General features: G+C 48.0%; 1 protein-coding gene across 4 annotated transcripts in view; it reads right to left on the bottom strand.

Moving 5' to 3' along the window:
* SLC22A18 (solute carrier family 22 member 18) overlaps positions 1-16,757 on the bottom strand; it is a 102,575-nt gene that overhangs the window by 28,107 nt on the left and 57,711 nt on the right. For all 4 annotated transcript variants that reach the window (XM_064163214.1, XM_064163212.1, XM_064163213.1 and 1 more), the window contains 2 exons: positions 3,011-3,126; positions 2,443-2,553 (listed from right to left, as the gene is read on the bottom strand). In XM_064163214.1, the coding sequence (XP_064019284.1) occupies positions 2,443-2,553; positions 3,011-3,126 (227 nt within the window). The remainder of the gene's footprint in view (positions 1-2,442; positions 2,554-3,010; positions 3,127-16,757) is intronic.

Below are 16,757 nucleotides of genomic sequence, written 5' to 3'. Positions count from 1 at the left end.
TTAAGACTCAGTTTTTCAACAGGAGAAAACCAGAAAATGGCAAAACATACTCTCAGAAACCTCATCTTTATCACAGTATCTGAGGGGGTCAAAATAAGGGTGAACCGCTGAGAAGCAGCAGGAGGAGTAACCATGGTGACACAGCAAAGGGCGGTTTGTGAGACGAGATCGAGATGAGGAAAGGCACTAAAGGAGCACTGGAGTGCAAACTGTATCTTCAGAAAAACAAGACATAACATTTCTGAAAGCTGCCCATGGCCTCTTAGAGGGGGGCAGCTCAGCAACCCCTACCTAGAAAGATTTAGTGTGAGAAGATGAGCACAGCTGTGGGAACCCAGCTCAGCCCTTCCATGACGGACTGCAAAGGCAGACTGTGGTGGAATGTGAAGCCCTGGGGCTCATTGCAAAATCCTGGTCCACAGGGGAAGGAAAAGCCTCTTAAAAATGGGACACAGATGCTAAAGCAATCCTGTTAAAATCAGGTTTCCAAAGGGATTGGGCAGCCAAAGAGTCACACCAGCAGCTATTTATCAGTATTTGCAAGATCCTGATCTCTGATCAGTAAGAGGTGTGTGTGACATTTTCACCCTCCTCCTTTCTTTTGTCACTTATCTACTGCAATGCAATGAGACTTTCTTATCCCACATCATCTGAGAACTCAACCAGGCCATGCTGGGGTGACCTACTGCTTGTCCACTGTACTGGCAGCTAACCTTCTGCAAGAGCCACACAGTCCAAGTCTCTGCTTTTATGCAACACAGAGCAGGTTCCCAGCCCTGCAGCTCTTCCAGGGAGGCTCTTTCAGTCTCATACAAGCTGGTTTTAGACAACAATGAGATCCATAAGGAACACAAGATTTTCTTCTGTGTATATCACAGACTTGTTTACAAAGAAAACAGAGAACAGTCTGTAATTTGGGTGAACTAATTAATTATACAGTTGCAGCTTGGAGATGAAAGGTAAATAAGCTCACAAGGAGCTCAGCCTCCAGCTGTGAGGTGCAGAGAACTAGGGGATGGCCAAATCCCCTTTCAGCTGCCATCGTATGGTCAGTCACTTGCAGAGAAGAAAGACCTGCACAGAGAAGTCACAAGGATTGTAATCACTCCTGACTGTAGTGCAAGCAGAATGCCTCAAGTGATCTCTTTCCTACTCCTATAGCAATGCTCTTGACCATTAGTTGAACCTGTGCTAGCAAGGGGAATTAGACTGGATGATCTCCAGGGGGCACTTCCAACACCTGCCATTCTATGATTCTGTGATTTCAGTGACATATCAGCCTGGTGCCCTGCCTTAAATCTTGGCTTCACTGTCTCCATCCTCCTCCAATGCTGCAGTTTTGGGCAGGAGATGTTGTTTTGAGTGGGTGGGTGTTTCTATTGTGCATGGGAAAAGAACCTCTCCTGCAACGGGGAGGAATTTGCATGGATTAGCAGGGATGACTAAAAGTGCATCTCACCCAGCCTTTGGAAAAGGAGAGCACACAGAAGATCACTGTGCAGATTGGTCCTGCTGGCCACATTATCCCTGATCCAGGCCAGGATGCTGGTGGCCTTCTTGGCCACCTAGGCACATGCTGGCTTATGTTCAGATGGCTGTCAACCAGCACCCTGAGGTCTTTTTCCATAGGACAGCTTTCCATCCACCCTGTCCCAAGCCTGGAGTGTTCACGGGGTTGTTGTGACTCAAGTGCAGGATCCCTTACTTGGCCTTGTTAAACCTCATACAATTGACCTCAGACCATCAATCCAGCCTGTCCAGATCAACAATGCATAAAGAAGCAGATCAGAAGATATGGACTGTGCCAGGGGAGAAACTGAGTCAAAAGGAGCAGAGAAACAGGCAAGTTTGGGATGGGTTTGAGCTGGTTACTAACCTGACAAAAACACCTGAGCAAAACAAAAGAAGATTAAGTGCCACCATCAGCACACAGGGAGAGCAACAAGCTGTGGGTCCTCTGCACGCTGCTGCCAGTCAGAGCAGACTCTCATACAGCAATAGTTTTTAGCTGGTGGGAAAAAGGCTAAGGTACACATTCCCCTTAAAGTCATTAAGGAAAATCAGGAAGGACCTCAGTGTTTCTGGCAGAGCACAAATGACTTTCCTCCGCTCTAAAGAGGTTACATCCTAAATGGAAATGACAGGCAAGAGGGGAAAAAAACCCACACTTACAGCCAGGGGGATGGGGCAGAGAGATTAAGTGATTTGCCAAAGTGGCAGAAGCAGCCTGTGACAAGTGGTCTGTTTTACATTAAGTCCCAGAGTTTTGACCCTGTGTACCTGAGAGGTTTGAAAGCATGCAGCACAGACACAGGAGCCAAACCCTCTGTGCTCTGTGATGAAACGCAACGTGCTTTCAGTAACCTGAGACAAGCCTAGTCTGCACTGGATGTCATCTCACTTTAAATACATCAGCAATCATGCCTAATGGGTGAGACTTACCTATGGGAAGGCCAGAAAAGACCTTGATTATGAAAACTTCCATTACTCCTGGAAACTTCATCAGGCGCAGGATTTCTCTGATGCTGAACACGCTGCCGGACTGTGATGTGCCTACGGAAGATGACAGATTGATTAACACCCTATTCATACAGGTTAGAGGCAGGAAGCAATAGACTCTGAGGCTGACTGCTCAGGTTCTCTGCCACCTTTCTGAGAAGGCACTTCGTGATGATGGCAGGCAGCAGGGAACTAGCGCCAGGTCTGCTCAAAGAGAACCCCTATGAGAGAGGGAATTGCCTTCCAGGCCAGCCCAAACTTAACCCCAGCAAGGGGCCCACATTCACATTTTCTGAGATGCACAGCAGGCATTGGGCTGGAAACTTGCAATTCTGCATGGCAGTAGTCAACAGGTAGAGAATGCTTTGCCACAAGCACAGCTTTAGGCATTAAAGTGTCAGCATTTCAAAGTTTGCACCTTTTTGCCCTTAAAATACAACCCCAAGTCCTTTAGCAGTCCTTGCAGCATGTTGATGCCCCATGCTCTTTAGCAGAAACACTAAATACTCACTCTGCTCTGTCACACGATGGTCTGACGTTGGTTTAGGCTGCAAAGGGATCCAAGCCATTGCTATCATGGTATTGATGAGACTTCCCACCAGCCCAACATACATGGGAACAAATATGCTGCAAAAGGAAAAGATAGAGGTGAGGGGACAAGCATCACAAACAAGATATTTATGTCTTCATCCTCTAAAGCTTGGGCACTTGGCATACATGGAAACTAATATGCTGCAAGAATCATAGAATCAACCAGGTTGGAAGAGACCTCCAAGATCATCCAGTCCAACCTATCACCCAGCCCTATCCAATCGACCAGACCATGGCACTAAGTGCCTCATCCAGTCTTTTCTTGAACACCTCCAGGGACGGTGCCTCCACCACCTCCCTAGGCAGCCCATTCCAATGCCAATCACTCTCTCTGTGAAGAACTTCCTCCTAACATCCAGCCTAGATCTACCCCGGCACAACTTGAGACTGTGTCCCCTTGTTCTATTGCTGAAGAAAAGATACAGGTGAGGGGACAAGTATCACAAACAAGATATTTATGTCTTCATCCTCTAAAGCTTAGGCACTTGGATAAGGAGCAATCCCACTGAAGTTGTGGTACATGAGGCTGTAAAAGAGCTCACATTCTTTCAAGAAGGCTTTGGCTATGATCATGGTTTGAAATTTCACCAAAAGATGGCTGTTACCATGGAGATGGTTTATAAATTCTATCCATAATCATGTGTAATATAACATCTCAAAATCTGTGTTCAGGGGAAAAGATGCCCCTCGGGGTTTAAGGGAGCTTAGAAATCGTCCCATGGATAGCACCGCATCTTCTTGTTAAAAATCATCTGATCACCACTTTCATTCATCTATGATCTCACACCTTGACATTTCTCAGTGAAATCACAGAATCACAGAAGGTCAGGAGCTGGAAAGGACCTCAAAAGCTCATCCAGTCCAACACACCCTGCCAGAGCAGGATCACCTAGCCTAGATCACACAGGAACGGGTTTTGAATATCTCCAGAGAGAGATACTCCACAACTCCCCTGGGCAGCCTGTTCCAGTGTTCTGTCACCCTGACGGTGAAAAAAATCCTCCTCATGTTTAAATGAAACTTCCTCTGCTTCAGCTTCCACCCACTGCCCCTTGTCCTGTCATCAAAAGAAAGTAAGGAAAGCAAAGAAAGTACTCAAGATGAGACAGGATGGTAGAATACAGCCCAATCTACCACCAGAACTGAAACCACCAGAGATACAATACCACTTGAAAAGGAGCTGCTCAAAGTAACAAACACAACCTAAAAAGACTTCAGGGGGGGTGAGTAAACAGTACTTGCATGGATGCACCAAATCAACACTCCTCCAACTGCCCATCAGAGCCCCAAAAGCTGAATCTTTAACAGAAGTGAGGCCACATCCTTAGATGCAGACCCAAGGAACAACAATTCTTAGGAGTAGTTGCACCATGATAAAGACAACAATTACTACTTATCTGAAAAACCCAAACAAAAGTCAATAGAGTCAGTAACAAGTCCTCAATTATCACTGTCCTCTTAAAAGAGATGATTAGGAAATGATGACTCCTAGTCTCTAAGTGCCTGTGGGAAGATTTCAGACTCTGAAGGGCTTTAACTCTGCCAAACACAGGTGGAGCAAAGTCCAGGGCTGGCAAACTGAAACTCAGGAGAGTCTAGCTGAAAACAAAGGGAGAAACATGTTTTGTTTTTAACAGTGAGAGCAATTATCCACTAAACCAGCTCATTAAAAGTCTTCCCCATCATGGGAACTCTGTTAGTCAAAGGGTTTCATAAAAACATATGTTTAAAGCCTACCACAGGACACAGGTTTGGGGTGGGAATGCCCAGCAGAAACTCCAGTTTTTCATCAAGCTTAAGTGAAAGCTCCTGTGTTGTAGTTTGTAATCTTAGCCCCTTTTCTTATCACTGATCATGACTGAGAAAAGGCAGCCCCACCCTCACGATCTCCACCTTTGGATATTTACATACATTGATCAGATCCCCTCTCAGTCTGCCTTTCAGAAAAGATTGGATGAGGCACTTAGTGCCATGGTCTGGTTGATTGGACAAGGCTGGGTGCTAGGTTGGACTGGATGAGCTTGGAGGTCTCTTCCAACCTGTTTGATTCTATGATTCCCCAGGCTGAACAGCCTCAGGTCTCTCAACCTCCCTTCGTAAGAGAGATCCTCCAGTCCCCAGATCATCCTCATGGCTTTTTTCTAGTAGTTCCCTGTCCCTGAACTGGGGAGCCCAGAATTGGATGCAATACTCCAGGTGCAGCCTCACCAGGGCAGAATTATAGAACCAATCTGGTTGGGAGAGACCTCCAAGCCCATCCAATCCAAGCTGTCACCCAGCCCCATCCAATCAACCAGACCATGGCACTAAGTGCCTCATCCAGGCTTTGCTTCAACACCTCCAGGGATGATGACTCCACCACCTCCCTGGGCAGCCCATTTCAATGCCAATCGCTCTCTCTGCCAACAACTTCCTCCTAACATCCAGCCTAGACCTCTCCTGCCACAACTTGAGGCTGTGTCCCCTTGTTCTGGTGCTGCTTGCCTGGCAGAAGGGCCCAACCCCACCTGGCTACAGCCTCCCTTCAGGTAGTTGTAGACAGCAATGAGCTCTGCCCTGAGCCTCCTCTTCTGCAGGCTGCACACCCCCAGCTCCCTCAGCATCTCCTCACAGGGCTGTGCTCCAGACCCCTCACCAGCTTCGTCTCCCTTCTCTGGGCATGTTCCAGTATCACAACATCTCTCTTGAATTGAGGTCCCCAGAAGTGGACATAGAACTGGAACAGAGGGGTAGGAGGTGATTATGCCATCCTCACATCTCTAGGGATGGATCCCCAGCAACCTGAGCTGCAAAACAAAAAGTAAAGTGAGCTGCAAGCTGCCAGATGATGCTCCCTGTGAGCGTGACGGTAAAAGGGCTGCTCATTGCCCAGCTTTTTATTGCTGCTTTCCTGTCAGACCATGGCATGTGTTTTTCATGGAGTAACCAGCAGCACTAATTGTAAAAGCCTCAAGTTTCCTCCGTGCAAGAGAAGGGTGTGGTCTGAATAATTTCTGGAGCATTAATGAAGTGCCAGAGCAAGACAATCAAGGATTGAGATGCAAACAGCTGAGCAGAGCATCAAAGAGCAAATACATATACATATACACATGCATCCCCACTAATAGCAGTGGCCAAAATCCCAGCTGAATATTTTCATTCTTATTAATTATTATTAATGACAACAAAGTCAGATAATATCTTCCTGCAAATGGACTTAGTGCAGTAATTTAGACCTGCTGCCTTCCATCTGCCAAGCTGCTCCACTAATTAGCCCTGACCACAAAATTAGTCATTTGCTGGATGGTTATTTTTTCATTTTCAGAGCAGCAGATTGCACTTTCTGATTTGAAATTATCTGCCCAAAGTTTCCCAAATGGCTGACATCAATCTTGTGGGCTCACATTTTTACCCAAGAAACCCAGAATTGCTGCTTACGAGAGGGATGTGGAGATGCTGGAGTGTGTCCAGAGAAGTGCCACAAGGATGCTCAGAGGGCTGCAGCAGCTCTGCTGTGAGGATAGACTGAATGAGTTGGGGCTGTTCAGTCTGGAGAAGAGGAGGCTCCCAGGTGACCTTCTTGTGGCTTTCCAGTATCTGAAGGGGGCCTACAAAAAAGCTGGGGAGGGACTTTTTAGGCTCTCAGGGAGTGACAGGACTGGGGGGAATGGAGCAAAGCTGGAAGTGGGGAGATTGAGACTGGACGTGAGGAGGAAGTTGTTGTGCATGAGAGTGGTGAGAGGCTGGAATGAGTTGCCCAGGAAGGGTTGAGGCCCCATGCCTGGAGGTGTTTAAGGCCAGGCTGGATGAGACTCTGGCCAGCCTGATCTAGGATAGGGTGTCCCTGCCCACGGCAGGGGCATTGGAACTGGATGATCCCTGTGGTCCCTTCCAACCCTGACTGACTCTATGATTCTACTTTGCATTGCAACATGAAGTAAATTTACTAACAAAACAGAAAGGATAAAATAATCAAAACAAGAACCTGCAGTTGGCAAAATATTTTGGGGGTGAGGGTGGGGTGTGTTTCTATTTCAAGCTTGCATTCTATACAGGAAAAACACATTGCACAAATGTTCATTGGACAGAAGACCCTTCACTTCCACCTCCTTTCCTGGGATTTTCCAGAATCCTACATGCCAATGTAAATATGTTTTACTCTTCATATCCAAGAAGAATAACAGCCAGCAATGAGGGAAGGACTCCCCTGCAAAAGCAGTAAGCAAACAGTGCCCTACTACTGCAACCAAATGACTGAGAGTTCATGGTTGTGAAAGGAAGAGGGGAAGGAAGACATCTGGCATATTTGGGGACACCTGGGCTTGCTGTGATGGATTCATGGAATTTTGTATGGCTGGACTCAGAGAAACCTAGTAAAAGATGGAACTCAAAACCCCCAAATCAAAATCTGGCATTTCCCAGACAAGCCTGAAGCATTCAAAATCATCTGAGGATCCCTTTTCTTAAGCACAGTTTTCTCTAAGTGCTCCACTTTTGTCCACGTGTTAAGCTCTGCCATTGATGGAAAGGTGATGAAGGTAGGTTAGCTGCTCTGTTATCTTATCCTTTGGAGCTCTACAATTGAGGATAACATGACTGTGTCCAGCAAACAACCTCTTTATGCTCATTTGCAAAAGATGAAGTGAAACCAAGGGCCACAAAAACCCCCTACTGACACAGCAAGTTCATCCCTTTTCTTTTGATGTACCTTAGTTTCTTTCTGCCTGCTGTTTCCATCACAGCCCATGAATTAGGCATGACGACACTTCCTATGCCACCCCTCCGGTATGGCATCAGTGGGACACATCCTCCTACTCCTACAGTGCAAGGCAGCTGTTTCACAAAGCACAGGGTGGCTTTCCTGACCCACCATCACCTCTGAGTTCCTGTGAGATGGCTTTGGGGCTTGGGCAGGTGTGAGATGGCTCACATTGTCTTTTCCTGTCACATGAAGACACACAGATATTTACACTGCCACGTAAAGGGACACGAGTGCTAACACCACTGTGCATGTCTGGGTCACTATTTCTGTCAGGAGGGAAGACAAACACCAGTGGGTTCAGCTGACAATATCCTTGCAACAATACTGACAGCAGACAGAAGGCATTTGCCAGGGAAACTGGTGAAGCTGCACAGATGCTGCTGGATTCTCAGGTAGAGCTCTTTTGTAGCACTGCCAATGGGAAAACTCTACCCATGGTCTTGGATGCTGCTGGCAGGGACTGCAGCCCTGTGGAGGTGGATGGGAAGGAGGCAAGGGTGATTTGGAGGGGTCCAGCAAGCAGCAGGAGGGCAGGGAAAAGTTTGCACCCTGAGGAAGAGCACGTTGGCAAGGAGCATGGGGATGCTCCTGCCACCAGGGGAGGGAACAGTTGGGAGTTAGCCCTGGTAATCCCTTTGGTGCACACTGACCAAGTAGGGGACCGGGGCTAAGCTGTGCCTCTTATTTTCTATGTGTCTGATGAGGAACAAGTGGTGCAAACCAAAAGAGCTAAGCAAAAAGGTCGACCCCTCAGATGCAGCAGAAATGATTGCTGGGTTGGAAGCTTCTGGTGTGCAAAGCTTGAGGCATGGCCAAGCAGGTTTTCTCTTTTTCAAAAGAGCATTAAAGCTCACCTCTGCTGATGCCAGCAGAAGTCCTCCTGCATTCAGTTCTTCCCGCTCAGCTTACCAAGAGGAAGTCTCACCAGGAAGGGACATGGCATTATTAAGACAAATGAGGCACATTATGCAGGTTGTTCCTGCAGGACCTTTCTCCATCCTCTTTCCCTTCCTGCCCTCCCTCTCATCCCTCCTGGCTGTCCACAAACCAACCCTGTGGAGCCAGTGTGAACCCTGCCAAAGCCAGCAGCAGATTTCCTGAGTGAGGAGGAAGAACAAAGGATGAGGGCAGGACTAATACAGTCAAATTAAAGGGAGCAAAAGGGCGCAGCAGCTTCGGCAGCTGACATCATTGTGTGGCCTCTTCCAGTTTCTCACTGATTAATAGTGGCTAAGAACCTTTGCTGTCCTGGGCTTTATGGTCAAAACAACTCAGGTAACTTAATCTGCCTACTTCAGCACCTTACTTAGAATTCCTCTACTTCCCAAGTGAGAATCCCTTGCTCACTTTTACCAGCAGCCTTCCTTGCTCTCCCCTGGGGCTTTCTGCTGGAGCAGAGCTCCTCTCAGGTTGTCAGCTAAAACCACAGCTGTTCTCTCTTCTTCAGGAGTTTCCAGTCTTGTCATGAAAACAGAGCAACAAAACTCATTACCCTGTCCTGCATGGAACCAATGTGCCCCAGGGTGCTGCTGCCAGGAAGCTCTGAACCAATGGGTTGCAGGGAGCAACACTTGAATGTGGAGCAGGACTCCCTTCTTTGCTAGTTTTTGCCAACAGGAGCAGCTGCAGCTTGCCCAGATGGAAAACTTTCAGAGAAGTAAGAAAGAAACATGAGCAAGAGGGACCTAGAGACCAGGAGCCTATAACATCAGCCAAACAAAGCCTCTCCTTTTCATCTTCCTCAGGCCATTAGGCAAGTGTGGTGGATTAAAGGAGTTTTAAAGGATTTCAGGAAACAGGATGGGCAGCCCAGGGCACATTTGCCACAGGACTAGTAGTGTGGCCAGGTAGAAGGCTCACTTGACAGTAGCCTGTGGCCATGCATAAGAGATAAGTGGCTGACAGATGGGATTACCCATCTGGAAACTCCATTCTTAATGCTGGTGGGAAAGCAGAATTGATGATGAAGCCGCTAACAGTAACACAATGGTAAACAGATTAAACCCAAATGAAATATTAGCATTCAAAGCCAGCTGGAGGAAGGTTGCATTTCTTCCCATCCAGTGCCTAGCCAGACTGTGTATTTACTTTCAGGTAAATCCCACTATGCCCCATGCTTCCCAAGAGAGGTGAAGCAAGGACATGATCTTTGCAATGTGCTGCCATTGAGGCCAATTAGTATGGGGGAAACAACTGCAATCAAGATTCAGTTTGTGAATCAAGGTGTGACAAACGGGACAGAAAGGGTTCCAGAGGTTCCCAGAAATGAGGTTTTGTGGCTTTGCCCTAAGTGCCACACAGCTTTGCAGTCAGGGGGAGCACACATGAAACATGAGAGAAACCTGGCCAAGTTTACAACAAATGCAGCTCCTGGAAAGCAGGTCCTGGCCAAACAAGCACATGCTGGGGGACATATCTTTGTACAAACACAAGTGCACAGCATTTTCCACTAGCTCACAGGTACTGCTTTCAGCAATCCTTTATACATAGTTCCATCCTACAAAGGCATGAGCACCATGAGGATATCAGGCAGTGGCACAGGAGCAGGAAGGAGGCCACTGACCAGGCATTTGCAGGAAGGTTGCATTTGCAGCTTGCAAATGAGGGTGTTTGGACAGAGTCCCTGCTGGTATTGCTGGTACCAGGCAGTGAAGGTGCTGGAGTCTGCTGCTTCCACCATGAAAGGCTACAACAAACCAATATGGGATACAGTTTTGGGCTCTATCCCAAATATCAATCCTTAGAGAATCACAGAATTGTTTTTGTGGGGAAAGACCTCTAAGATTATCGAACCCAGCCACTGACCTAACACCACCATTGCCATTAAACCACGTCCCAGAGTGTCATGGCTACACATTTCTAAAACCCTTCCAAAGATGGTGACTCCACCACCTCCCCAGGCAGCCCATTCCAATGCCTGACCACTCTTTGGGCAATGAAAATTTTCCTCATATCCCATCTAAAGCTCTCCAGCACAACTTGAGACCATTTCCTCTTGCTCACTTGTTACTAATGAGAAGAGACCAACCTCCAGCTCTTTCCAACCTCATTTCAGGGAATTGTAGTATTCTCTTCAGCCTAAACAACCCCTGTTCCCTCACTCCTCACAACAGTTGTGCTCTAAATCCTTCACTAGCTTCATTGGCCTTCTCTGGACACTCCACCGCCTCAGTGCCCTTCATGTAGTGAGGGCTCTAAACTGAACCCAGTATTGGAGGTGTGACCTCATCAGTGCCAAGTACAGGGTGACAATCCTGGTCCTGCTGGCCACATTATTGCTGATACAGGCCAGGATGCTGTTGACCTTCTTGGTCTTGCTGTGCTGCACTTCTCATCTTTAAGTTCCTTTCCAAAAAGCACTGGAACAGACCCGTGGCAGTACCTAGGGGTTGCTGGCAGCCAGGAGGCTGCGTTCAGCTGCATGTGCCATGAGATGGTATCCACTGCTTTCTGATTAGCATTCCAGCCACAGAGCCCTGCCCTGCAGAGCCCAGCCGAAGAGCACCGGTGTGTAATTGTGCAATTAGGTGCTGCATCAATGCAGCCATTCTCTCCAGGAGGAAGCAGCTCCCAGCCATTCCCTGGGGATTAAAGGATCAATGTCTATTTTGACAGTGAATGGGATTGTGTTTGTTTTCTTTCTCTTTTTCTTAATAAAGTCAAAAGTTGAGCAGGGAGAAAGAGAACAGATTGTTTTTTAGTGACTCACTCCTACTTCCAAACAGTGCTGCATAAAGCTGGCATTCATAGCCAGCCCAGATTCCTTAAGGAGCTCTCAAAATATTTCTTTGCTTGCCATCTGGCCACACTATCCACTCAGCCACTCACACCCTTGGAGGGGCAGTTAGGGACTTACAAAGACAAGAAAAGCCAAAAACAGGTGGGAGGGAAAAAAAAAACCCAGAAGTTCAGGTAAAACCATGACACCAAACTCTGCTCTCCAGAAAACAGCTTTGGGTCCATAAGAAAGTGAGCAGCAGGCATTGTGCTCCCAATAAGAGTCAGACATAACTCAGCCCATATCTTACTGCAAACATTTGTGATAGCTTCATTACAGGAATCTTGCTTTGCTGCCTTGACAATGCTTGCTGAGTGGGTCAGTGCTGGGCCCAGACCTGTTCAATATCTTTATTGATGATCAGGACCAGGGGATTGAGTCCAGCATCAAGAAGTCTGCAGATGACACCAAGCTAGGAGCAGCTGTGGAGCTGTTGGAGGGTAGGAAAGCCCTGCAGAGGGACCTGGACAGGCACAGAGGCCAGTGGGATGAGATTGAACAAGGCCAAGTGCAGGGTTCTACACTTTGTCCACAACAACCCTAAGCAGCACTACAGGCTGGGGACAGAGTGGCTGAGAGCAGCCAGGCAGAGAGAGACCTGGGGGTACTGATAGATGGTAGGCTAAAGATGAGCCAGCAGTGTGCCTAGGTGGGCAGGAGAGCCAATGGCATCCTGGGCTGGCTCAGGAGCAGTGTGGCCAGCAGGACAAGGGAGGTTCTTCTGCCCCTGTGCTCAGCACTGCTCAGGCCACACCTTGAGTGCTGTGTCCAGTTCTGGGTCCTCAATTCAAGAGAGATGTTGAGATACTGGAACGTGTTCAGAGGAGGGCGAAGAAGCTGGTGAGGGGTCTGGAGCACAGCCCTGTGAGGAGAGGCTGAGGGAGCTGTGGGTGTGCAGCCTGCAGAAGAGGAGGCTCAGGGCAGAGCTCATTGCTCTCTACAACTACCTGAAGGGAGGCTGTAGCCAGGTGGGGTTGGGCTCTTCTGCCAGTCACCCATCAACAGAAGAAGGGGACACAGTCTCAAGTTGTGGCAGGGCAGGTCTAGGCTGGATGTTAGGAGGAAGCTGTTGGCAGAGAGAGTGATTGGCATTGGAATGGGCTGCCAGGGAGGTGGTGGAGTCACCATCCCTGGAGGTGTTCAAGCAAAGCCTGGATGAGGCACTTAGTGCCATGGTCTGGTTGATTGGACAGGGCTGGGTGCTAGGTTGGACTGGATGAGCTTGAAGGTCTCTCCTAACCTGGTTGATTCTATGATGCTATGATTTCATCTTTGACCCATGGGGGTCTGGTCTGTGTTGCTGAGATTACTCCTAAAGACAAGCACAACATTTTGCCAGAGCTGCTTAAAAAAAAATAACCCCCAAAAAGCCTCAATCAAAACTGCATTTACTTAGCCTCAAAAAAAAAAAAAATCACATTTCCTAGGAAATGTTCATGAAAATGTAGAGAGACAGCTCAGCTTCTACAGCCCAGGGCAAGCAACAGCACAGTAACACAAACAAGCTGGGACAGCCCAGTGCTCAGCAGGCCTCGAGGCAGCTGTGCCAGGGAAGAGTGGCCAGTACCATCCATCACACTATGTGTGCTTTAGAGAGGAAACAAAAAACACCCTCAAACCTTCCTTTCTGCAGTTCCTGATCCCTGTCCTCATGGGAAAAGCACCACACCAAGGCATGAAGAAGTGTGGCACGAGTCTTTCCCTATGGCTCTGCTGCCCAAAGAAATGGCCCTGTGAAAATGCCATGCGAAGTGAGGAGCACAGGTTAACACTGGCTGAAGGAGCATTAGATCCCAAGTGGGAACAAATGCAGCTTCCAATGGATGTGTGCCAGAGAAAGATTCCCTTTCTCACTTGCTTCCTTGGAATCACAGAATCACTTTGGTTGGTAAAGACCTTTAAGACCATCATGGTCAGATAGAAGACACTTCACAAGAGGTAGGACTTCTTACCTGGGATAAATCACTATATCTTACTACAGCCCCATGCTGCTACTCTTTTGGTTGAAATTTTCCCATCTTTCCACAGGGAGCCTGCAGAGAGAGTGATTGGCATTGGAATGGGCTGCCCAGGGAGGTGGTGAGTTGCCATCCCTGGAGGTGTTCAAGAAAAGCCTGGATGGGGGACTTAGTGCCATGGTCTGGTTGATTGGATAGGGCTGGGTGATAGGTTGGACTGGATGATCTTGGAGGTCTCTTCCAACCGGATTGATTCTATGATTCCTCTAGAGACAGAATGTAAAACTTGAGCAGATACCCATCCCCAGCCATGCATCAGCAAGACAAAGAGGGTGTTTACTGCCCTGAGTCAATTGGAAACCATGCCCAAGGTGTCCTTTTTGCCATATGTTTTAGATGAGGCACAGCAGGCTGCTGCTGCTCCAGGGCAAACAGGAAGCTCTTTCTCGCTCCAGTGAACTTGACCTGATTGCAGGCTGTCCAAGGAGGTAGTGAGACTTCTCATCTGCAGAGCCTCTCACAGGGTGAGAATGAGTCACTTCAAGACATGTGCTCACTCAATTGCTTATTTCCAGTGGCAGCCATATCTGGAAAATTCGGGTGGTGGGAAGGGGAAAAAAAGATGAAGGAGGCAGGGCATTGTGCATCACCCATTGCCGTCAGAAGTGGCCCAGGGAGGAACGCTGCAGGTTGGCACTGGAACATTAGCAGGGCAAGGAGCCAGGAGTGCCACAGCAGAGACATGTCAGAGCTGTGTGTGCTGGGGACATCAGGCACAGTGTAGGGCCAGGACATTATGGCCACCTCTAAAATCACTTGAACTACCTCTCCTTAACTTCCCTTAAGGAACACTCACTCCTGTGTGTGTCACTAATGCAGCATAGGGAGAGTTGCCGATGGGATTTGGCACTCAGCCTTGTGGAAGCAACAGTTTTGGTCAGTACAGGGAATTGAACAAGAGCACTTAGGATTCTTCCACAGGGAAAATCCTCTTCTGGCAGAGCTCAGCAATGCTCTGTGCAAGAGGAGAAGACTGGCTGTCCCTCAGCAAACAGTTATCCATCCCTACCAGTTCTTGCTGCAGACAGAATCCCAGCAAAGTGAACCAGCTCAAACTAACCAGCCCCAGCTCAAGCACGGCAGATGGTGCTGCCAGGGTGTGAAGGTGATGGCTGCAGCAGGAAGATAATTCCCAGGCTCATACCAGCCTGTCCTGCTGCCTTATCCAACACAATGTTCTTCCCAGCTAAGTGCTGGAAGCAGCGTATCAATTACCCCTCTGCTGACATAGGTAGGTTTGCAGGTTTGGCCCATAACCTGCTGCTAAGTTCATCCATTGGCCTGTGCCCTTCTCAGGCTGATGCACTTTGCTAATTCTGAGCTGGAATTTGTACCTGCGATTATTGCTTTTTATAGAATGGTAGGGGTTGGAACAGACCTCTGGAGATCATCTAGTCCTACACCTCTGCTAATGCAAGTACACCTAGATCAGGTTGCCCAGGCAGGTTCTGAAAGTCAGCAGAGAAGGAGACTCCACAACCTCTCTGGGCAGTTTGGTCTAGTGCGCTGGCACCCTGAAAGTAAAGTAAGCCCTGAAGCTTAAGTGAAATCTCCTGTGGTCTAGTTTTTACTCTTACCTGAAAGGAAGTTATACCTACTTTGCACCTCCTTTACCTGAAAGGAGGTTGTAGCCAGGTGGGAGTTGATCTCTTCTGCCAGGCAGCCAGTGATGGAACAAAAGGATACAGCCTCAAACTATGCCAGGGCAGGTTTAGGCTGGATGTTAGGAACAAGTTCTTCACAGAAACAGTGATTGGAATTGGAATGGGCTGCCCTTGGAGGTGGTGGAGTCACCATCCCTGGAGGTGTTTAAAAGGAGGCTGGATGAGGCACTTAGTGTCATGGTTCAGTTAATTAGAAGGTGTTAGGTGATGGGTTGGACTTGATCTTAAAGGTCTTTTCCAACCTGATTAATTCTGATTCTTAGCCTCTTGTCCTATAACTGCCCACCACTGAGATGAGCCCAGCCTCATTCTCATGACCTCCACCCTATAGATATTTACATGCATCTATTAGATTCTCTCTCAATCCAAACAGCCCCAGGTTTCTCAGCCTCTCCTCATAAGAGAGATGCTCCAGACCCTTGATCATTCTCACAGCCTGCCCTGTGAGCCATTTCCCCATTGCATAGCACCAAGCACCTGACATTTCCATGCATTTATAACAAATGGGAGAATGAGACACACACATGAATAGATTTTAGCTAGCTGTTACTTGCCTCACACTCCACAGCATCATCCTGTATGTCTTGAACTGGAGGAGTCTAGACAAGGACCAGGTATGAGCTGCACTTCCTGAATGGGGGCTTGCAACATCTGGCTTTGGTCCCAGCAGTGCTAATACTGGATGAGCTGGGGCAGGTCAAGATAGGCATCAGAGAGTAGGTGTAAGTGGTCAGTTCTCACAACAGAGACGTCCCACTGGTGAGGTCAGGACATGTGCTGTTCGATCTGTCTGTGAATGATCTGGAGCAGCAGTGAGTTAAGAAGGTCTGCTGAGGATACACAACAAGGAGAGTACTGGGGGAAAGAGCAGGCAGTGAGGAGCTGTGTCTGGCTCCTACCGGGCTGAAGGATTGGGCAATATATAGCAGCAGAAGGTCAGCGCAGGTTAAATGTAGTGATCCACACAGGGAAAACAAGTCTTAAATTCACAGATGAAGTGATGGTTTCTGAACTGCTTCTTATTACTCAGGAGTGAGACTATCAGACTGTTTCACAAAACCATCAGCTAATGAACCCTTAGAGATTACCACGGAAGAAACAGCAAATGAACAGAGAAGAGAGACTCATTTAGACCACTGTCTACACTCCTAGTTCACCAGTACTCTGAATACTGCACACAGTCCTGGTCCCACCCCCTCAAAAAGCTAAGTAGTGGGACAGGCACAGAGGATGGCAATGAGGACAGTTTGAAGTGTCTGTTTTTTTGCCTGATGATGCTGAAAGCCTTCACCCCAGGAAGGAGATGTTCATGGAATATCTACTAAAGGTTTACAAGTTTGCAAGGGAGTTGGAGAAGAGGGTTAGATAGGGACTGACAAGGACATTTCCACCAAAAGAACTGGGAAGCACCCAGTGAAGCTATGGGAGAAAGGTCTAACTCTTCCCAAAGCATGTGGAAGATCAGT

The sequence above is a fragment of the Pogoniulus pusillus genome, chromosome 24 (assembly GCF_015220805.1).
Source record: "Pogoniulus pusillus isolate bPogPus1 chromosome 24, bPogPus1.pri, whole genome shotgun sequence".
Taxonomy (NCBI): domain Eukaryota; kingdom Metazoa; phylum Chordata; class Aves; order Piciformes; family Lybiidae; genus Pogoniulus; species Pogoniulus pusillus.
Note: the sequence above shows the minus strand (reverse complement) of the source record. Positions and strands in the feature narration are given on the sequence as shown.